The sequence below is a fragment of the Pongo abelii genome, chromosome 17, assembly GCF_028885655.2.
Source record: "Pongo abelii isolate AG06213 chromosome 17, NHGRI_mPonAbe1-v2.0_pri, whole genome shotgun sequence".
Lineage (NCBI taxonomy): Eukaryota > Metazoa > Chordata > Mammalia > Primates > Hominidae > Pongo > Pongo abelii.
In genome coordinates, this window is record NC_072002.2 from 61,872,301 (window position 1) to 61,896,052 (window position 23,752).

Sequence of the window (23,752 nt, forward strand, 5' to 3'; positions counted from 1 at the left end):
GATGTTCCCTTCTTGGCTTTAGCTCTAGCCTGTCTCCAGAGCATCTGATCCATTACTTCCAAGTGTTTATTTAATGGGCCTCCCCTATGGGCAACTTTAAGACAAGTCTAAAATGAACATTTTCTCCTGCCCACTCAAAGCTATGCTTTCTAGCATTACACTCCTATGATATTTAGTTTTTATTGGTTCAGTACCCATTTGAGTGCTTACCTGTGTTGCAGCAGATATAGGAAAGAATGATGAAACTCAAATTTAACTGGGTAGCAAAATTAAAATTTAAAAGAACGAGATGCAGCCCTGTCTAGTGGGGAGAAGAGCATGTGAAGACGTAAGTACACTCTTAAAGGGCCACACGGACATGAAGGAGGGGACACCTTGCCCCATCCTGAAGTCAGGGACGACATCAGAGGACGGGAATGCCTCTGTGTGTATTCTTTTCCTTAGCTCTTCAACTGGAAAGGACCCTTGAAGCAAAAGCTTTTTCTTAATATGCTTATTTCCCATCATAATCAGGGCACTCAGTGCACAGCAACTAGCAAACACTTGATAATGCTTGGGCCAAGGCATCACGGACCCAGGTGCCCAAGCAACAGGGCAAAATTGAAGGCAGCCCACCCACCAGGCACCACACAGAGCTCTCTACCCACAGGCTAAGCTCTCTCTCTGTGCAGCTTTGCTCTGAGGAAGTCTAAATGTAGTACAGAATATCCTTTTTTTAATCCTTAGTAAGACTTTCTCTACTGAGATAAATGTAAAGATAAATTCTACCAACCTTTTTCAGACTGTTAAATGTGGACAGTCCTGCTTCATCATCATCATCATCACAAACACACAGCACTTACCATTTGCCCAATGATATTCTAAGTACTTAATATATAGTTCATGCACGTAATGCTCACACCAACCCTATGTGGTGGACATTATCATTATCCCCATTTTATAGATAAGGAAAGAAGGCATGAGAGGTGAGGTGACTTGCCCAAGGCCAGAGAGCTAATTTTGTGTTACCAGGATCCAGAGTATGCTCTTAGCCACTCTGCTCATCCTTCTGATTTGGGGTGGTAGTCATATCACATCTGTCTTTTGCACTCTGGGATATATAAGTACTAAGATAAGGCATTTGTAAAAACAAAAACACAGTGCTCACCAAACCAACATTTATTTAGCTTTGTTCCCTCCCATCCAAGACTGCTGATCTCTAAACAAGCACCAAAACCCGAAGCTCATTAACATCAGAGTGAACTTCAATAAGGTGAACACTACAATGATGTACAATTACATCCTAATAATTCAATGCCCAAGAGCCCTATACAACTATTGCAAGGCCCAGGATTATCACAGTATGCAAATGCACTAGGAAAATCATTACCTATTTAGTCCCCTTATTTTGGTGGGTTTAACACGAGAAGAATAATCCATGCTACAAGACGAGATTTCATTTTACAGCTGTAGTAACCAAGTGCATAAACGCTTGAATCTGTCCCAATAGCTTCTAAAAAATTTTTCCCATAGTGTCAGAGGCAAAAATAATGAAATCTTGCAAATGTACAGTTAATAGGACCCTAGTGGACACTAACTTCAAAAATGCAAGGTCTATAAGATATTATAAGGCTTGATTCTAGTTTCTGTACTGTTCCTGTTAATAACAATGTCTAATTAAAACATCTGTAAAATACTGATAGTTTTAATTTTACATAAAATTTCCAAAACAACTGTTACACAATATAATAGGTATCTGCAATGAACAGGTTATTAATGGAAATATTAATTTAAATTAAAATCTGGTTCTAAATTTAAATTAGTCATCTCTGGCTAATGAAGAGAAAAAGAAGTCACCCGTGCTGGGAATACAGTAGAAAATTTAGTTTTCAACATCTGTTAAAGCAAATTCACTGTATCACTTGGGCTAAAGGACAATTCACTTTGTTGCTTTCTGTCTTCTCCATTTGGCATATCTGATGGATTTCACAGTTGAACTCAATATTAGAACTACAGCCTAATGCACCTTTTAATACATTACTTTATAATTTAAAAACCACATTCAACTTTCTTCACAGTCTGAAATCCCCCCTCCCTGTTTTCCAGTGAGGAGACAGCAGAGAACACTCTTCCCTGTGGTAGCTTTTCCCCCACAGCCCTGCCTAACCTGATGAATATTTTAAAAGGAATGGCACAAAATCTCAGCTTTCCCTTTCTTTGGGTCTCATCTTCAGTTACAAAATAAAAGAGATTAGCAAGGCTTACTGGCTAGCCGCAATTCAATACCTTTCTTTCTAATTAATGCACAACAAAAGAGGGTTAAAAAGCGATCAGCACTGACTGTTGTCTACTGCTGCTGGCACTGAGTTGGTAAGGGATTCATTCCAGACAATAAGAAGCTGCGTTTCAAGTTGCTTCAGATGCACACATTGCTTCACAATAGGTGCTGCAGAATGTGGTCCACAGCATGAGGGAAACTCTCACAAGTTAAGTAAGGAGGTGGATTAATTTTTTCTTCATCTGATGCTCGATATTTCCCTGAAATGAAAGTAAAGCCAGTAAACACAGGCTGCCACCAGAATGCTAAATTAATCATACCCCATGAGCACCTGGGTCATCACAGAACCACCCTTATAGTTAAGACAGAATCAGGGGCTGCACATCTCCCAAATCACCTTTTACTGAGGCTTCAGGATGTAAATGAGGCAATTCAAAGAAATGTCACGTTCAGCCTTTCCCCAGGCCCTCTGGTCATTCACAAGGGACAGCCACAGGTACTGGATCGCCTGACAGCTAAGATTCCCTTCACATGTTCACTGCTGATGAAATCATTTTCTTTCCCCTGCCCTCAGCTCTAAAGATAGATTGGTGATTAAAGTAATGCTTTAAAATGGAAGCCCAGACCCCAGAGGGCAGAAGACTCATCCGCTCCCAAAGGCAACTGGAACAGGATGTGCTGCTGCCACGCAGGGATCCAGGCAGCCCGGGAGCCCGGCAGATGAGAATGCCCTGGGTTGGGGAGGAAAAGAGTGATGGATGCTCGCAGGCCTGGGGCCAGGCAGGACAGGCCACTTGGCATCAAGCAGCAGGCCCACTGCCTGACTCTTCCAACCTTGGAATTCAAGATGGCCTGCTGTTCTAGCACCTGGCACACAATTTAACACCTCAACACAGCAGAGGAACCATTCCACAGTGGTCACAAAGAGCTTTTACAAGTCAGAAGGCACACAGTCCCTATGTAAAGACCCTTTAATGGGTCCCAGTGTCCTTCAGAAAGAATCCAAAATCTCTACTGCTGCTTACCAAGCCCTTTGTCATGCAGCCCCAGCAACCCTCTCATCTAAGCATGTGCTACTGGCTCACCAGGCTGCAGTCCCAGACTGGACCTGCTCTTCTGAGGGCCTACACACGTGCCATTCCCTTGTCATTTCATTATTCTCACCTGACTACCTCCTTCATGCTTCAGGTCAGACCCCATCTTCCCATCCAAATTAAACCCCTCCCTGTTATTCACCTTCTTCTTTGCCTCCACAACATTTACAACCATTTGTAATTATGCATTTATTTGTTTAACATCTGTCTCACATTTAAGAAGACTAAGTTATTTGAGAGCAGGGGCTATATCTGTTATGTGTCCCAATGTATTCCAAGTACCTAACATAGTGACTAGCACACAGTAACTATCCTGTAAATATCTTTTTAAAGAATGAATGGAGGGAAGAAGAGAGGGGAGGGAGGAAATGCAGAATGCAGCTCCTGCCCTGTAGCCCCCAGGGCTGCCTCTGCCCTTCACCTTTCTCCTTGCTCTCTCATCCCTTTGTGGTCTCTGTTGTTGATTCTTCTGCTTTTCCCAGTTTTCTCTGCCTAAACTCAGCTCTTTCAACAACAGACCTACTGTTTTCTACAACTACTTTAAGAGGCTTTGCCAGACAAACACAAAGCCTGAAAAACCCTCTTTTCCACATCTTTGCATCATGGTGGAGAAGACGCCTCCTGTCTTATCTTACTGATTATAACTTCTTACAGGAAGGGAGCCAGCATCAAATGTACAAAGGTAATTAATATATACCTCACTCTCGTCAGCACCCTGAAGGCACCTGTCCATAGTATGGTCCCCGCAGCAAGCTCTACTGCCAGTTTTCTTCCCAAGCTTAAATATCATTAAGTATAAACTCCTTCACAAGGTTTCTATTTGGTCTTACAGGTAAGTTAATGACTAAATATTACTATATGACCTACTTTCTGGATCCAATGGTCTAAGGGACAAATAAATAAGCTTCCTAGCCATGGAGTTAAAGGCTTTTGCTTAGTCTGGCTCTGCAAGTGGGGTTTCTACAAAATACAAATTGACAAAAGTGGCTTAGGTATATGTTCTAGTTCTAGCACCTAGCACACAGCAGGGGCTCAATACGTTTGTTGAGTGAATGGAGCTGCCTGCATTGCTCATGGCTGATTCACTCACTGCAGCAGCCTGTGCTTTCATGGATGGATAAATGAGGAATGGAGGGAGAAAACAGGATGCTATGTTGATGATATATGAAGGCAAAGAAAGATCCTATTTTTTTTTCTAGATGACTGTTTCACATGCTAAACAAATTCTGGTTAGGACTAGTCAAAAATCTTTAACAAATAATTGATCAAATTATATTGAGCATCTACCTTGTGCTACCCCTTTAGAAACAAAATTGCTCAAGATGATCCACAGAAAGCACTTGTTATTGAATATGAATTAAAATATTTATGGTTATTTTCAACACTGGGAAGCCCAGCACTTGTCCACTGCACTGAGTTAAAATTTACCAATGGAGCTGGCTGTTCCACATGTTTTTAGACCAGTAGGGTTATTCACGATTTTTCTGACCAAAAATCAATGATACAAATATGCCTGTTTCCAAGAGCTGTACTTAGCTGATTTACTAATTAACACATTTTGGACTTGATTGTGTTATGCTGATGGCTTCTCAGAGACTAAACTGATGCCTGTGAAAGGCTGGTCACAACAAAATGCCAGTCAGAATAGACGACAGAGCCAGTGGAGACCAGCCAGGGGAGCTGGGCCCATCAAGACACTGGCAGAGGTACCATTTTGAAGCTCAGTGTAAGTCCTTAATTACATGAGCTAAAAAAAAAAAAGAAACACTCATGGGAAAAATACACAAGAGCAAAAATAGTTATCTAAGGATTTCTTCAATAATGAGAAAATAAAACAGCAAAAGACAGGAATCTGAAAACAAAGATATATGGAGGCTGACGAGTGTGGCTACTTTTCCAGACTTCATTTCATTCTTCCTCTTTTCTGCTTACATCACAGGGCTATTATGTTCCTGGAAAGGTGATCATTTTGACTGAGACATTCGAAAAAATCCACTGTGTTAATTCTAGAGTGACTGGTGTTACTATCTGCAAGGCTCCAATGGTTCACTTCAGGCCCCAGGCACAAGCAGACAGTGTTTTCACTCTTTGTACAGACCTTTGCCACATACTTCCTATTCAATTGTAGCTCCATCTACATTTCTTGTTTCTATTTGAAATTCAAAACAGATTTCAAGCAACCACATTTCCTTGAACAAACATCATAGTCACTTTGTCTAAAAAATTCCCCAGTTGTAACTCTTCTTTGACTTTATGTTTAAATATTCCCTTCTGTAAACAGCCTATTAAATAGTTTTACTACTATGATATGAAACCAGGCAAATGAGCTCACAGAGACATCTATGGAACCACTTATCTGCTATTTGATTTATAAGAGTCTGATGATGATTCTTGGACAAGATTTCTGGCTGTCAAGTGCTGTTAATTCCAAATGCAGCAGGTGCCATTTGGGGGCAGCATGCAGGGGAAGAAGGGCTTTTCATTTTAACGGTAACAGCTCATTAAGTTCCCAATGCAATAATATTCGGCCCCACTAACAGATCTTATGCCTGTTCTTTCTTTACCTCGAAAGGACTTTATCAGTCCCACTCTATACAGGATCATAAACTATGAGGGCGAGATGGGACCAGTCCAATCCCATCATTCTTACAGGGCCTGAAAAGGGGAAGAGCCTTGACCCAAGTCTCACACAGCTAGTTAGTGCAGAGCTGAGACCAGGAACCAAGGCACTTAACCAGTCTACGGTGGTCATAATACTGTATTAGCGAATCCTCCCCACTAAAGTCTTTCGTTTTTCCTAAATTTATTTGAGATACCATATAGAGTAAACCTAATTGTGCAGGAAATACTTCTTAACCTTTTGCTCGCCACAAACGGTAAGTAAAGAGAAAAAAGAGTTTTTCAAATATTTTTGTAAAAGTTCAAACATTAACACAAGAATCAGATCACTTATCTGGCCAGTTTCCTAAAGAAATCAGTATCACAGTCATATAGCCAGCACAAAAATAAAAGGTATTTTCACAGAGCACCACCATCCACGGTCCTTTGCTTCATCCCTCTGTGGTGAACTGTACATCCAGGAAATAATATAAATGCTGTCAACCAGGAATGGTTACCTCTGGGAAAGTATTAAAATACCTCTGAGCTCTGATCTTCCTAGCTTTGTACAGCATGGGCCCTTCCCAGTTGTTTCCTATAATCCTAAGCCGTTTTATTTTTGCTTTGTAACAGAAAGAGAATAAAAGCGCCCAGGGCTCTGCCATTTCTGCAAAGATTGTTCTTTAAGCAACTGTGCATTCTACTATTCTGTTTTAGAAAATGCTTTATACAGAAGATACATACCAGTCTTTACTAAGATGCCCAGCATGCCGACATCTTGAGCCCCACCAACATCATCCCTGCAATCCTAGAAAAGCATAAAGAAAGCATTTAGTCCAGTGTCTTCAGTAAGCTAGCCAACAAACCTTACCAACTGATTTATTAGGCCAGGGTGTCCAACTGTAAAGCCATGTTTTTTATTGAAATAGAAAAGAGAAGATGTAAAAGGTGAATCCACATGTAATACTCTGAGGAAGCATTCCAAGTTGGGAAAGGGAAGTATCTCAGAGGTGGAAGGTATACAATAGAGTAGTAATCCTGGTAACCAAACACAGAGAGCAGAGTTACAATTACAATTCTCTATGCTTTGCCACACCTACATCTATTTATCTCCCCATTAAACAGATCATGGAAAAATGCATTCTATACATTTGGCAGTAAATAATACAGCTGCAGACAGGGAATGAGCTAGATTCAGAAGATAGCCTTTCTGTGGACCACGTAGTATGTTATCCTTACTTTCCATCCCATTGTCCTAACAGGTAGAATCAAGTTAAATCCAGATACTTAAACAGACTCTGACTGTCTGATGTTCACTTCACACTTGGGAATAACAGATCAGTCTGAAAAAGAAGCTCCTCTTTCTAATTATTATTCAAGACAAGGATAAATATACTTGGTTAACTTCAATGATGATGAATGCAAGGTAATTAAAATTCCAAGGACTGAAAGAAAAATAAAAAAAATTAATCTTGCCACCTCATGTCTATAAGCAGGATTGATTCAGACCATGCCTGAAGAAAGTTTTTTTTTTTCCTTAAAAACCATTAATATTGTTCAACAACAGCCCTTGAAAATGAGTTTCAGAATGTCAAAATCCTCATTGAAGGTCCAACTTCAAACCATTTCTGTTACAGCTAAACTTGCCCTGTTGAAGAGCAGAGATAGGGGAGAGGAGATAGGGAGGTGGGAAAAAGTGAATGTGGACAAGGAGATGGGGTGGGGGTGGGGAGAACCGCCACTTTCCTGGATAACCAACAACCCTCCATGCAGCACAGCTGTTGCATCTCTTCCCACCTCTCATCCTGTCCCAGGGGCAGCAACTCCTGGGATAAAGAATTCTGAAGCCTCCAGCTCAGATAACCACTTCTTTAGACACATTTGTCTAGGAAAGGCAGCTAAAGGCTTGCCAAGAGGAACAGGTGTGACTCAAAAGATGGTTTCTCAAAATACTACTGAGCTCAGTGATTATCCTATTCAATTTTAGGTGAATGATTATAGATACAGAAGATAAAATCAGGAGGACTGTGATACACATTTCCACCATCAGAAGTTAAAACAGCTAGGGAGGGAGTCCTGAGCTCAAGCTCTACTTCCAGCTGTGCTACTAATTAGCTATGGGAATTCAGGCTTGGCGATTCACCTCTTCGGGCTTCAGTTTCCCAGTCTATAAAATGAAGAGTTTTGGACCAGACATTTGTGACGATCCCTCCCAGCTTGACATGTTATTATTTAAAAATTGAAATATAATCCTGGCCACCAACTTACCATGTGGCAGTGTGCTTTCCAGCTGTTTTCCCATTGAGACACACATGGGAAATAACATTTGCCTAGTACACTGGGGTAAACTGACAAGATGCTCATGGCCACAGGTGACCAGCCAGGGCCTCCAATCATCCCAGGCTCAGCCCTGCCACTCAAAGGGCTAAGGTGATCAATATCTTTAGCTATTTGTGGCACACAGATAGAGTTCTTCCATAAAGCATACGCTAAGAAAAAAAACAATAGTGGTAGAATTCTTTGGTATAGGTTCTTATTTCTGTAGCAGTGTTCCTCAAAAAGACATTTAAAGCATTCAATTGACTTGCAATATAAATGGCTTTTGAACTATATATATAATATATAAATATATATATATATATAATAGGAGTTAACTACCTATATATGTATCATAACACACAAATCTCCTATTACACTATGGAGAAATGTCAGAAACAATAAAAATTTCAGTTCTTTAGAAGAATACCACTAAACATCGACAGGAAACCGCATTTTATAGGTAGCCATTTATATACTATCTACATTGTCAGTAACAGAATGTCCCCTTTCCTAAAGCAGTGTTTCTAAGCTGGCTCTCCCAGCATGACAGGTGAGCCGGGAGCACCTCCTGGGTTCTTCTACTTACATCTCCTATCATGACGGCCTCCTCAGGTTCACAGCCAGTGCCCCGCAATGCTTCCAAAAAGAACGTCTTCTCTGGTTTCCCCACGACTGTGGCTTTGGTATCTGTGGCATACTCTAAAGCAGTCACAAAAGGTCCAGGCCCCAGGGCTAAGCCATCTTTCCTCTTGTAATACCTGGCTTTGTGGATTGCTATCAGAGGTGCTCCATCCAGGAGTAACCTAGAGAGAACAATGAAAAAAAAGAAATTGGCTAAAAGCAAGGCTTTTATGACTGGGAACGAATGTCAGACTTACAAAGTGGCTTTATTCACACCCACAGAAACAAATAGTTTCTTATTAACTTTTAATGACTTGCTATCTTCTAATGAATTCACAAAGAACTGCTGGGAATTACACTCAGATACACTAAAGAAAGGTGATAGATTATTAAATTTGTGATTGCTTCAACCTTTTACCTTTAGTGGTTTCAGACACTACCCAAATCACCAGGGAAAGAGAATTAAGAGAACTGAAGCTAAATAGGACACTCCAGGGAAGAAGCTTAACTTAATGAGACAAGTTGTTTCAACCTTCCCCAATGGTAAGCAGGAGGCTCCTGAGCCTTTACAATACTACACAATTGTTGTTGCAGTGACATTAAGTTAACTGCTAAAATATCTGAACTCCTGTTTCCTCTACTCCAAAATGTAAGTTTCTTTTTAATTCAGAAATTTTTAATAAAGTGTTTTACAAAAGAGTTTCTGCTTGCACTTTTACCTCTTTTACCTTTTGACTGCTTTCAACATTATTTTGCAAATCAGGCCATCTTTCCTGAAGAAAAAGATTTACGGGAGACCCTTCCCCATCAGGTCCCTTCCTTTGTCCTGATACAGGATGAAGAATACTCTCACATCAGACAAAAGGACATAAAGAGTTTTCCCATTATTTTGACAAGCAAATTCTACCTATAGCTAAGAATCCTCATTAGTGACTCAGGCAAAACAACAAGTCAAAAAGTCCCCAGAAATTTAATCCTCGTTTTCCAACACCCAACCTAAAACAACTGCCATCCATCACAATAATACAGCCTTTAGTCACATGGCAGAAGTAGTCATGCATATATTATCATCTAATAGCATGCGGGACATGATATATTTCTTAAACTGCTTTTAACCAATGTAATAAATGATCTCACTAGCTTAATTTACTTTAAGTCATCTACTTAGTTAAAATATTTAGTATGTCCGTCAAGGAAGAATTCATCATATCTTACCCTTCACAATTATGAGTAATTAAGCGCTCAACTATGAAACTGCTAAATTATTTTTGTCAGTGGGCATGGAAATGCCTTCCTGTGAGAGATGTAGAATTCAGACATTTATGATTAAATATTTTATTAAGTAAAAACCAATACTATTACAGGGCCTTACTGTTAGTTACTACAAATTGCTCACAGCACTGGACAGATCCTTCAAATTTATTCACTAATATTAATACAAATTTATTTCTTAAAGCTGCTCTTGAAATACAACTATTAGGGAACCTGGCAAAGCCATTCTGTTGGCTTTAAAGACCTACAGCTGACAGCAATGAGGTACTAACGGGTGACTTATGTATCTCCTCTCCTGTCACTCCACCCCCAAGCCCACTTATTTGCTACTCTACCACGGAACTAGAATTCTTTATGCAACAGACCTCAAAATTGCTTTCCACTTACATAGCTAAACTGAAAACTCATTTGATTTAGCTTTGTTAATATTTTATCATATATTAACTGGGGATAAGACTTATCAGCTTGATTGATGAGTGTACTTAATTCCCAGGCAGTACTTTAGTGCCTTCCCTGGAAGAGCTGAAACTGCGGGTTCCTCTACACTTCTCTAAATGGGAACTGGTTCTACACTAGGCTGGAGAAGTATTATACATCTCTCAGGGAAGCAGTTCTTCCTTCTACTGTTCTTCTCTGCATAGCATAAGCTTTACCGAATCTTTGAAGAGCCAAGGCATATTGAGGATGGACTGAAAAGTAACTGTTTTCTAGGACACACATTAAAAGATCTTTTATAGTTAAACATTTTTAAAAATATCAGAGCCATCCCAATACTTGGAGTATTTTTATACTTACTAGACAGGGCAACAAAAGGTTGGCTGTGACTATGGCTTGTCCCCCCAAAATTTATCTGTTGGGAAATTAATTCCCAATCCAACAGTGTTGAGACGGGGGCTTTTACGCGGTGACTAGGTCATGAGAGCTCCACCGTTATTGAAGAAGTAGGTTAGTTATTGCAGGAGTGGGTTCCTGATCAAAAGGATGAGTTTGGCCCCCTTCCCTCTCTTGTGTGCGTGCTGTCTTGACCTTCTGCCTTCTACCACAGGATGATGCAGCAAAAAGGCCTTCACCCAGTGCAGGCCCTTCAACTTTGAACTTCCTAGCCTCCACAACTATAAGAAATAACTCTGCTCTTTATAAATTACCTAGTCTCAGGTATTATTATAGCAGCACAAAATGTAAAAAGATAGTTGTTTTTAATACAGAGATAATATGTCAGCAGAAAATCTGAAAATTTTCTGTCTAACTATAAGCCTATTGGAGGCCAGGCACGGTGGCTCATGCCTGTAATCCCAGCACTTTGGGAGACCAAGATGGGAGGCTCACTTGAGGCCAGGATTCCAGACCAGCCAGAGAGACTCCATCTCTAAAAATAATATATATGTAATTATTATAAGAAATAATTATGCAACTTGCTTTACTGTGATACTCATTTTATTGCAGTGGTCTGCAACCAAATCCAAAATATCTCATAGCCATGCCTGTATTTGGAAGAATACTAGATTGGTTTTTGGGTTCTGGGTTTTTGCTTCTGCAATAAAGCAAGTCACATAATTATTTCTTATAATTATAATAATTACATATATAATTATAATTATATTTTAAAGGCACAAAGAAGGCCTAATTCAAAAATTTCTGGCTATAAATTCCATGTAGGTGAATAAATAAAGTATAAAAAATCCTAGCCCAGGGAGCAGGGCTATCATATAAAAATCTCAGCAGAGCAGCAAGAGAAAGCTGAAGGAGTGATTTAAATTTAGAGCCACACAATTCCTCAAAGCCCTAGAACCAGAAATACCATTTGACCCAGTAATCCCATTACTGGGTATATACCCAAAGGAATATAGATCATTCTATTATAAAGATACATGCATGCATATGTTCACTGCAGCACTAGTCACAAAAGAAAAGACATAAAATCAACCCAAATGCCCATCAGTGATAGACTGGAGAAAGAAAATGTGGTACACATACACCATGGAATACTATGCGGGAATAAAAAGGAATTAGGTCATGCCCTTTGCAGGGACATGGATGGAGCCAGAAGCCATTATCCTCAGCAAACCAAACACTACATGTTCTCACTTATAAGTGGGAGCTGAGCAATGAGAAGACATGGACACAGGGAGGGGAACAACACAGACTCCAGCCTGTTGGGACTGCAGGGGAGGGAGACCATCAGGAAAAATAGCTAATGCCTACTGGGCTTAATACCTAGGTGATGGGTTGATAGGTGCAGCAAATCTTCATGGCACATGTTTACCTATGTAACAACTCTGCACATCCTGTACTTGTGCCCTGGAATTTAAAATAAATTTAGAGCCACAGAATATTACTGAAAGAGACCCAAAGGAACATTAAGTCCAACATGCCCTGTTTTACAGATGAGATCATCTGAGATGCTGGCACCAATCAAGGAGAGCTAGAACCAGTGCTGGAACCTGGAACCTGAAAACCAATCTGGGATTCTTCCAAATACAGGGATGTCTATGAGATATTTTGGATTCAGCTGCAGACCACTGCAATACAGCAAGTATCGCAATAAAGCGAGTCACATAAATTTTGGTTTTCCATAGTCTATTAAGTGTGCAACAGCATTGTGTCTAAAAAAATGTACGTATGTTAATTTAAAAATACTTTATTGCTGAAAATGCTAACAATCATCTGAGCCTTCAGGGAGTCATAATCTTTTTGCGGGCAGAAGGTCTTGCCTCGATGTTGATGGCTGCTGATGGATCAGGATGGTAGTCACTGAAGGTTGAGTCACTGTGGCAATGCCTCAAAACAAGACAACAATGAAGCTTGCTGCATCAATTTAATCTTCCTTTCATGAAAGAATTCTCTGTAGTATGTGATGCTGTTTCACAGTATTCACAACAGAAACTCTTTCAAAATTGTGAATCAATCCTCTCAAGCCCTTCTGCTGCTTTATCAGTTAAGTTTATGTAATATTATAAATCTTCTGTTGTTATTTCAACAATGTTCGAAGCATCTTCACCAGGAGTGGATTCCAACTCAAGAAACCACTTTCTTTGTTCATCCAAAAGAAGCAACTTCTCATCCATTCAAGTTTTATCATAAGATCGCAGCAACTCAGTCACATCTTCAGGCATTACTTCTAATTCTAGTTGTTTTGCTATTTCCACCACATCTGCAGTTACTTCCTTCACTGAAGTCTGGAACCCCTCAAAGTCATCCATGAGGGTTAAAATCAACTTCTTCCAAACTCCTGTTGATGTTGACATTTTGACCTTTCATGAATCACAAATGTTCTCAATGGCATCTAGAATGCTGAATCCTTTCCAGAAAGTTTTCAATTTTCTTTGCCTAGATCCATCAGAGGAAATCATTGTCTATGGCAGCTATGGCTTACAAAATATATTTTTTAAATAGTAAGACTTGAAAGTCAAAACAACTCCCTGATCCGTGGGTGGCAGAATGGGTGTTGTGTTAACAGGCATGAGAACAACATTGATTTCCCGGTACATCTCCAACGGAGCTCTTGGGTGACCAGTTGCTTTGTCCATGAGCAGTAATATTCTGATGGGAATCTATTTTTCTGATCAGTAAGTCTCAATAGTGGTCTTGGAACATTTAATAAACCATGCTGCAAACAGATGTGCCACCATTCAGGCTTTGTTATTCCATTTATAGAGCACAGGTTTTAACTTAAAGTCACCAGCTGCATTAGCCCCTAACAAGAGAGACTGCCTGTCCTTTGAAGCTTTGAAGCCAGGCACTGACTTCTGCTCTCTAGCTATGAAAGTCCTAGGTGGCATCTTTTTCCAACTTAAGACTGTTTCATCTACATTGAAAATCCGTTGTTTAGTGCAGACGCCTTCATCAATGATCTTAGCTAGATCTCTGGATAACATGCTGTAGCTTCTACATCAGCACTTGCTGCTTCATCTTGCACTTTAATGCAAGTTTATGGAGACAGCTTCTTTCCTTAAACTTCATGAACCATCCTCTGCTAGCTTCAAACTTTTCTTCTGTAGCTTCCTCACCTCTCTTAGTCTTCACAGAACTGAAGAGAGTTAGGGCTTTGTCTTAAGGGAATTTTGTGGCTGGTTTGAGCTTCTATCCAGACCACACAACTTTCTCCGTATTAGTGATAAGGCTGTTTTGCTTTCTTATCATTTGTGTGCTCACTGGAGTAGCACTTTTAATTTCCTTCAAGAACTTTCCTTTGCATTCAAAACTTGGCTATTTGGCACAAGAGGCCTAGCTTTCAGACTATCTCAGCTTTCGACATGCCTTACTAACCTTACTCATTTCTAGCTTTTGATTTTAAGTAAGAGATGTATGATTCTTCCTTTCACTTAAACACTCAGGGGCCACTGTAGGGTTATCAATTGGCCTAATCTCAGTATCATTGTGTCTCAGGGAATAGGGAGGCCAGAGGAGAGGAGAGAGATAGAACAGCTGGCTGGTGAAGCGGTCAGAACACACACAACATTAAATTTGCCATCTTACATGGGCATGGTTTGTGGCTGCCCAAAACAACAACAGTAACACCAAAGATCACTGATCACCACAACACATAATAATAATGAAAAGTTTGAAATATTGTCAAGAATTAGCAAAATGTGACACAGAGACACAAAGTGAGCACATGCTGTTGGAAATATGGTGCCGATGACTTGCTCAATGTAGGGTTACCGCAAAATCAGTTTGTTAAAAAAAAAAAATGCAGTGTCTGTGAAGCGCGATAATGCAAAGTGCAATAAAAGGAGGTATGCCTGAACACTGTACGCTGTCTTTCTAAATAACCATTTCCCCTGAAGATGAAGCATGTGGAAATGAAATTATACTGCAGATTAAGTACTGGTCAAACACCTACCATATGTCCAACATCAAACTGGTAAGTCCCTCTCACCCCACTCCCCAAAAGTGTTCCTTTCCCAATCTTTCCCATCTCAGTAATTTCTCCAGTTACTCAAGCCAGAACCCTATCAGTCATCCTTGATTTCTCAATTTCTCCCACCACCTCCACATCCCTATTCACTAGGAAACCCAGTAATTTCCAATTTTGAACAAAAATTAAAATATCTCAAAACTGTCTTACTCTTTCACCTGAACTGTAACAGCCTTACAACTGGTCTTCCTGCATTTTTCTCTTGACCTATTACTCCAATCCATTGTATAAGCAATAGCGGGAGTTTTGAAAAGTGCAAATAGATGTGATCATGTCCCTCCCCTGCTCAAAATTCTTTAATAGCTTCTCACGGCAACCAGCATAAAATCCAAAGTCCTTATCACAGTCTCGAAAGCCTTGCCCTATCCCCAACCCCGCATCTCCACTCTCAAGTTACCTTTCCCATTATTGACTGAGCTCCTGCCACAATACTCTGTTCTCATTTCCCCAAAAAATGTCAAGCTCTTTCCTGCTTCAGCCCCCAGATGGTGCCCCCTCCTCCTGAAATGGTTCCCCATACTTTTCACATAGATTTCTTCCACTCATTTGTCAGGTTCCAGCTTAAATGTCAGCAAATCAAAGAAGTCATTTTTAATCTCTCTTTAAATAAAGTGGACTCCCTCCTCACATTTGGTAACTATTTCAACCCCTTTTTTCCTTCGTATCACTTGGCATGATTGGTAATCCTTATGCTACTGTGTTTGGTCTGTCTTCCTCACTAGAATAGTCTCCATAATGCCCATCAGTTGTACTCATCACTGAATTTCCTACTTAAAAAAAAGAAGGCCTGGTACCTTTTGCTAAATGTTTATTCAATAAATTAAATCATGGATGAACCTCTGCACGCCTCAATGTCCTGACCTATGACAACTATTTTTATTCATAAATGTAGGAAGTATAGTAACTATACTAAAAATAAATAATGGCAAGTCATTTCACATTTGTGAGCTTCAGTTTCAAATGAAGCAGTAAACTAGTTCAGGGCTTTTCAACACTATTTTAGGCCAGAAAATGCCTGCTGTGGGGGCTGACCTATGTATTATAGGATGTTTAGCAACATCCCTGGCCTCTACCCATCATATGCCAGTACCACCCCTCTCCCTCAGTTATGACAACCAAAAATGTCTCCAAACCTTACCAAAATATTCCTTAGGGGGCAAAACTGTCCCTGATTGAGAACTGCTAAACTAAAGTAATGCCAAAGTGTTAACATTCAACACACTTAAAAGTAATACCAATCAACTCAACAGACATAAACTATCAAAAGTTCAAATTAAAACTAGTGAATCATGAAAAATACCAAAGGAAAATCCCACTAACATTTAATTAACTGAAACCCCCAAAATACCTCCAATGTCACATTGACACAGTAATTCTCTCATTAATTACTGAAAAAAATGTAGAGAGTTTGTAAAGACTCAATGTTCCACCTAAAATAAAAATCTAAGAATACTATACATCTGAAGTGAAAGATGAAATGAAAAATTAAAATAGAAGATCTAAGACAATTTCAACACTGCTATTTCTAGTTATAATCAGAATTAAAAAAAAAAAAAGTTTTGAAGTCTTTGGGATTAAAAACAAACAAACATAACTTACTGACCTAGTAAGAAATACTCAAAGTGGTAAAATACTGAAAGTTCTACCCCTGAATTTAGAAGTAAGATAAGGCTCTCTACTATCACCATGTCTATTAGGAGTGCACTAGGAGTCCCAGACAGTGTAACATAGCAAGAAAAATAAAAAGAATTTTAACTCTGGAAGGAGACAATTAAAATCGTCATTATTGTCTACAATTGTCTATATAGAAAATGCAATCCAAAAGATTCTATTAATACAAAAATTTATTAGAATTAGCAAGTAAATGGAAGAAGACTGCTGCACAGAAGATTAACATACAAAAACCCAATTAGCTTTCTATGTATTAGCAATAAGCAAATAAATATGAAATTTAGCAAAATACAAGGCCGGGCATGGTGGCTCACACCTGTAATCCCAGCACTTTGGGAGGCCGAGGTGGGTGGATTACCTGAGGTCAAGAGTTTCAGACCAGCCTGGCCAACATGGCAAAACCCCATCTCTACTAAAAATACAAGAATTAGCCAGGCATGGTGGCGCATGCTTGTACTCCCAGCTACTGGGAGGCTGAGGCAGAAGAATCGCTTGAACCTGGGAGGCAGAGGTTGCAGTGAGCTGAGAGCATGCCATTGCACTCCAGCCTGGGCAACAAGGGTGAAACTCTGTCTCAGAAAAACAAAAACAAAAACAAAAATACAATTTACAATAGCATCAAACAACATGAAACACAAGGATTAATTTAACAAAATGTCTAAGACCCACATTCTAAAAACTATAAAACACTGATGAGAGCAAACGTAAAAAAAAAAAAAAAAAAAAAAAAAAAACCTAAATAAATAGAGATACATTTTATTTTCATAGACTGGAAGATATATTATTGTACAGATGTACATACTGTCCAAATCCTTAGATTTAATGAAGGATCAAACTCCCAGCAGGCTTTGTTTGTGAAAGTTAACAAGTTGATTTCAAAATCTGTGTGGAAATCCAAAGGAGGTAGAATAGCCAAGACAATCTTAAATAATAAAGTTGGAGGATGTACACTACCAGATATTGAGGTTTATTATGAAGCTACAATAATCAAGACAGTATGAATGGCAAAAGTATAGATAAAGAATCTAGTCACTTGATTTACGTCAAAAGCACAATTGCAATTCAATGGGGGAAGAATGGGTCTTTGCAATATGTGTTGCTGGAACAACTGAGTATCCACAGATAAAAATGAACTTCTATTTCACACAATTCACAAAAATTAATTCGAAATAGATTCTACACCTAATTGCTAAAAGTAAAACAATAAAGCTTACAGAAGAAAACACAGGAAAATATCTTCATGACCTTGGGGTAGGCAAAGATTTCTTAAACAAAACAGAAGAAAACACTGATAAATTGAACTACATCAAAATTAAGAACCTGATGTTCTCATACTATTAAGAGAGTGAAAAGGCAAATCAAAGATAGGGATATCTGTGATACATACATTCAACCAAAATCTTGTAAGACATAACACATTAAGAACTCTAAGGCCGGGCACAGTGGCTCACGCCTGTAATCCCAGCACTTTGGGAGGCCGAGGCGGGTGGCTCACCTGAGGTCGGGAGTTCGAGACCAGCCTGACCAACACGGAGAAACCCTGTTTCTACTAAAAATACAAAATTAGCTGGGCATGGTGGTGCATGCCTGTAATCCCAGCTACTCGGGAGGCTGAGACAGGAGAATTGCTTGAACCCGGGAGGCAGACGTTGCAGTGAGCCGAGATTACGCCATTGCACTCCAACCTGGGCAACAAGAGTGAAACTCTGTCTCGAAAAAAAAAAAAAAAAAAAGAACTTTGACAAATCAGTAAGAAAAAGACATCCCAATCAGAAAACGTAAAAGATTTGAATGGGTGCATCACAACAAAAGATATCTAAATGGCTAATAAGTATATGAAAAGGTTTCAACAGCATTACTCATCAGAGAAATACAAATTGAAACTGAGGCTGGATGCAATGGCTCACACCTGTAATCCCAGCACTTTGAGAGACTGGGGCACGATGATCACTTGAGGTCAGGAGTTTGAGAATAGCCAGCAACACAGCAAAATCCCACTACAAAAACAAATTAAAAATTAGCCACGTGTGGTGGCACACATCTGTAGTCCCAGCTACTTGGGAGGCTAAGGCAGGAGGACCTCGAGTCCAGGAGTTTGAGGCTACAGTGAGCTATGATAGTGCCACTGCACTCTAGCCTGGGTGACAGAGCAAGACCCTATCTTTGAAAAACAATAACAACAAAAAAGCAAAAAAAAACAAATAGGAACTCAGTAAAGATACCACCATATACACCAAACAGAACAGCTACTATTAAATAGAGAATATAGAGCATTGGAACTCTCATTTGTAGCTAGCAAGAATGTATGACTTGGTACGATCACTTTGGAAAACTGTTTGGCGATATTTACTAAAACTAAACAATTACCTATCCTACTATCTAGCAATTTCACTTCTACATATGTACCCAAGAGAACTGAATGCACATGTCCCCCAAAAGACATATACAAGAATGTTCACAGCAGTTTTATTCATAACAGCCCAAACTGGAAGCAACCCATGTCCATTAACAGCAGAATGAATAAATAAATTGCGGAATATTCATATAATACACTACTACTATACAAAACAACAACAATAAAGAAGCAAAATAGAAACCAAAGTACTGGTACACGTAAAAACTTGGATAAATCTCAAAAGCAGACCAAAAAATGCTATAATTCTATGATTTCATTCATATGAAGATTAAGAAATGGCAATAATTATAGAAGTCAGAGCAGTGGTTATTCTGGGGAAGGAGTGGTACTGACTGGGAAAGGGAGCCACCGAGGATGCTGAAAATGTTCTATATCTTGATCACCAAATGGGGGTTACATAGGTATATCTATGTGTAAAATTGTATTGAGTTGTATACTTAAAATCTGTATAACTTACAGTGCATGTTTACCTCAGTTTAGAAAAATCAGCAACAGAATATAATTTTATGGTTTGTTCACGTAAACAAATCATATTTAGAGTAGCAGGAGCTGCCTGCTAAATATATCCTCAAATTACAAAATAAGAGCAGTGATTCTGATATTCAACTCAATTCTGTATTCTATGATTTTCAGATCTGCATATAAACTTCTCCTACATACACTAATGAAATGCTTTAAACATCTCAAGTTCTGAAGTCTTAAACAATTTCTCACCTCCAAAGTAGCATTTTAGAGTCTGGACTTTAATTAAGAACACTGCATAGCAGTCAACCCTTTCAAAAATGGGAAAAGCCCATAGATATATTTCTAATTTGAGCCCTGCTGCTACACTGTTCTGGGATTCCTCATGCTCAGGGCTCTAAGTACTTAGAAAATATTCAGGAGTTAGTGGACAAATGCAGTGCTGAGGCCATTACTGTCTGTTTGTCTTGTTCATTCTTTCTTTTCTTCCCTTTACTAAGGATTGAATATACCGGAGTAATTAAACTTGTAATTTTTCCTTAAGAAGGAGATGGGGGAAAGCAAGCAATCCAACAGTCAACAAAGACTTCTTACAGTGGTAAGAAGCTCATCCTGAAAAATTTAAAAAAAAATTCTGCACATCTCTAAGACTTTTGGAGGACTCTCAAACTCTACAGCAATTATGGGAAGAATGTCATTAACAAAACTTCAAATACATTATTCTTAAAAAGGCTTCATCTATAAATTTAAACGTGAAAGTTGTGATGCCATTTCTCTTCAGGTATAATGACATTTTAATAAGCTACTCTAGGAGATGGAGAGCAGTTGCTTAATTTAGGAAAAAAAGGCCTCAAACGTTTCCTAGGCTAAGTAATTCCATGTAGTTTTTTCCCCAAAATTCCTTTGCCTGGCAATTATACTTCTGAAAAAAAAAATCATAAAGAAAGCATAAACACTGCTCAACAAACATGTTCTCAGGAGAGTTTTAAAATGAATTTCAAAAACCTGGAATACCAGCCACGAGCAGTGGCTCACGCCTGTAATCCCAGCACTTTGGGAGGCCGAGGCGGGCGGATCATGAGGTCAGGAGATCGAGACCATCCTGGCTAACACGGTGAAACCCCATCTCTACTAAAAATACAAAAAATTAGCCGGGCGTGGTGGTGGGCGCCTGTAGTCCCAGCTACCCGGGAGGCTGAGGCAGGAGAATGGCGTGAACCTGGGAGGCGGAGCTTGCAATGAGCCAAGATCGCACCACTGCACTCCAGCCTGGGTGACAGAGCAAGACTCCGTCTCAAAAAAAAAAAAAAAAACCTGGAATACCAACAGTAATAGGAACTTGTGGCAAAGCAATTCATTGTGCTTCTTAAAATAGAGTATATTGTAGGAATCAAATAGGTTTTAGAATAATATTTAGTAATATGACAAAGCATGCACAATACATTAGGTTTTTAAAAAGCATGTTACTACATAGTATATACACATTATAAATTTTGTGTAAACATGTATGTGTATAGAAACAAAGAAACTGGCTATGTGCTAAAATGTTAACTGTGGTTCTCTTTAGGTGGCAGCGTTACAGGTAATTTTTAATTTATTCTTTCTTGAGCATTTAAACTTTTCCACGATGAGGATATATTAATTTTGTGATTAGATATTTTTTAGTCTTGTTAATACTAAGTTCAGGTTGGATTATAAGTGACTTGTTTGTCTTCCTCCTAATAGTAATCATTGAGTTCAATTATAATTGGTCTATTACTTAAATGCTCAAACTGGGTTTTTTTGTTTTTCGAGATGAGCCGAGATCACACCACTGCACTCCAGCCTGGACGTCAGAGCGAGACCTGGTCTCAAAAAAAAAAACAGAAAAAAAAAAACCACAATTCTCAATTCCATTCAGGCATTTAAAAGACATTTGTAGAAAGGCTGTACTATGCGTTTTTGTGGGGTGCTATCCATTAAAAACACAGTAAATAAGATGCAGCATAATGTGAAGTTTGATGTATCTGCCTTGATGTAATATGCCTCTGAAGCTGGCATGCAATGGGCTTTAAAATCCAATGTTTATTGTCATTATCAGCCTAAACAGTAATTTAACTAATCGGTGGTTCATTTAAGATGTCTGTATTTGCCACACACAATTCAAACAGCTGCAGTCATTGGTTGGAAGGCAGTCCCTGTGGAAACATCAATATGCAAAGAAGGGCAAGACCTAAAATCCTTCTGTTAACTCTCTATCCAGCTGTTAAGTGCATTTGTGAAATTAGAGTTGACCTATAAGTGCACTGTAATGTTTTAAAATGTAGTGTTTATAAAAAATCAATATGGTTAGGAAAGTGTACTAATTAGACAGCATCCGAGCAATTACAAAGTCAGTATTATGTCAACATACATTTTTATTACCCTGAGTCTAGTATTCATTAAGACAGAGACCTCTCAATTTCCTATTAAATATGTCCTTCCCAAATTGCCAGCTAAAATCAATCAATATCTTCTCCTTGAATTCTGTGGTTAAATAAATGAGTGAAAAGTAGTAGGGGTAAATTCAGAAAGAAATAATAGCAGATTCTGTTTCAAATGAAAACCGATATTGGTATAGTTGTAGAACTTATTTAAGGAGCAGATGGCATAGTCTCTCCCTCCTCAACCAAAAGCCAAAGTAGGATAATTGAAAAGGCAGGGGAAGCAAAAGTAATTTTAACACCATATACACTGAAGTACATCTCCAAGTGATCTGACATAACAGTGGATGTCCAGGAAATAATTATAGTAAATAGATACTGGGCAACTATAAAAAGTGAGTTTGCTCCTTTTAAACAAGAGCTTGACTATCACAGTGACTAGAGTCACAAATAAAAGTGCATTAAGTAGTTGTGGTTTCCATTAACCAAGAATCTAAAATTAATGTGCACACAGGGTAAAAGGTGGCTGTTCTCAAAGTGCTATTTCTGGCCACATAGATTTTACATGAGGACAGCCATTTTCCAGATGAACAGCAAACAATGTGCCCAAATGTGTGAACCTGGGTAGTGAGTTTTAGTTTCCCATAAACATTCTATTTCTGTAGTATATACATGAAGAAATGAATTCTACATAATGTATAAGTTAGAATGGTTCTTACAGATCCTTGCACTGGTAAGAAAATTCTGTTTTGTTTTTTTTTTATAGCATTCTTGCAGTTAAATACAAAAACTTTACCAGGCTATTAAAGAAAAATTTTCTAAGCTAGTCCAATATGCAACATTTTGAACTACATACTTGACATACATCCAAAGGTAAATTATACTGTTTAATGGTTTGACAAGAAATAAAAGGCAAGACATGAAAAATTACAAAATCCAACGGAAAAGTCACAATCTCATTCTACAGCAGATCTGCAGGTAAATTCTGATCCAATTTATCTTGGGAAGTACAAGAACAAGTATGCAGCCTTCCTTTTAGAAGTAGCAGCAAAATAGTTCATTTAAGTGAAATGTACACATTAACTGAAGATTTATAATATCTTATGTACTAGTTCTACTTCTACCCACAGCCACTGATGTCTCTCTGCTTGGATATCCCAGAGACCAAACCTAAACTCATCACCTCTTAAATCCCAAACCAAGAGTTCTCTATCTTATTTGCTCAGGTTAGAAATCTCAATGTATCCTTGACTCACTCTTCTACTTCACTGACTAAACTCAAAAGTATGGTATCTGAATCTGTTTTTCTTCATCTCCACTGCCACTATTCCAGTTCACTGTATCATTACCATTCATCAAATAATTTATTTTAAAGTGTAGTCAAATTTGTCAACTCTTTTCCATAACCAGGATTCTCACTAGAGGTAGAATCACATTTATTGTTTTTGGTGGATCAGCCTGGATACTGTTTTCCTTTGGAGATTAGCATAGTCCATAGAGAATCATAGGAGTAATAATAAAAGATACAACTGCTGCTCGGGCATGCTAGCACACTGTAATCCCAGCACTTTTGAGAGGCTGAGGTGGGCAGATTGCTTGAGCCTAGAAGTTGGAGACCTCCCTGGGTAACATGGCGAAACCCCGTCTCTACTAAAAATACAAAAGCTGAGATGGGAGGAGCACCTAAGTCTGAGCCTGGGGAGATCGAGGCTGTGGTAAGCC

The 23,752-nt window shown here is 38.9% G+C and overlaps 1 protein-coding gene across 4 annotated transcripts in view; it reads right to left on the reverse strand.

The window, feature by feature from the left end:
- Positions 1–1,143: 1,143 nt before the first annotated feature.
- Positions 1,144–23,752, reverse strand: part of HDHD2 (haloacid dehalogenase like hydrolase domain containing 2) — a 43,039-nt gene continuing 20,430 nt past the window's right edge. For all 4 annotated transcript variants that reach the window (XM_063716787.1, XM_054537595.2, NM_001134189.1 and 1 more), the window contains 3 exon segments: positions 8,855–9,071; positions 6,694–6,757; positions 1,144–2,517 (listed from right to left, as the gene is read on the reverse strand). In XM_063716787.1, coding sequence (XP_063572857.1) covers positions 2,414–2,517; positions 6,694–6,757; positions 8,855–9,071 — 385 coding nt within the window. In that variant the 3' untranslated portion in view covers positions 1,144–2,413.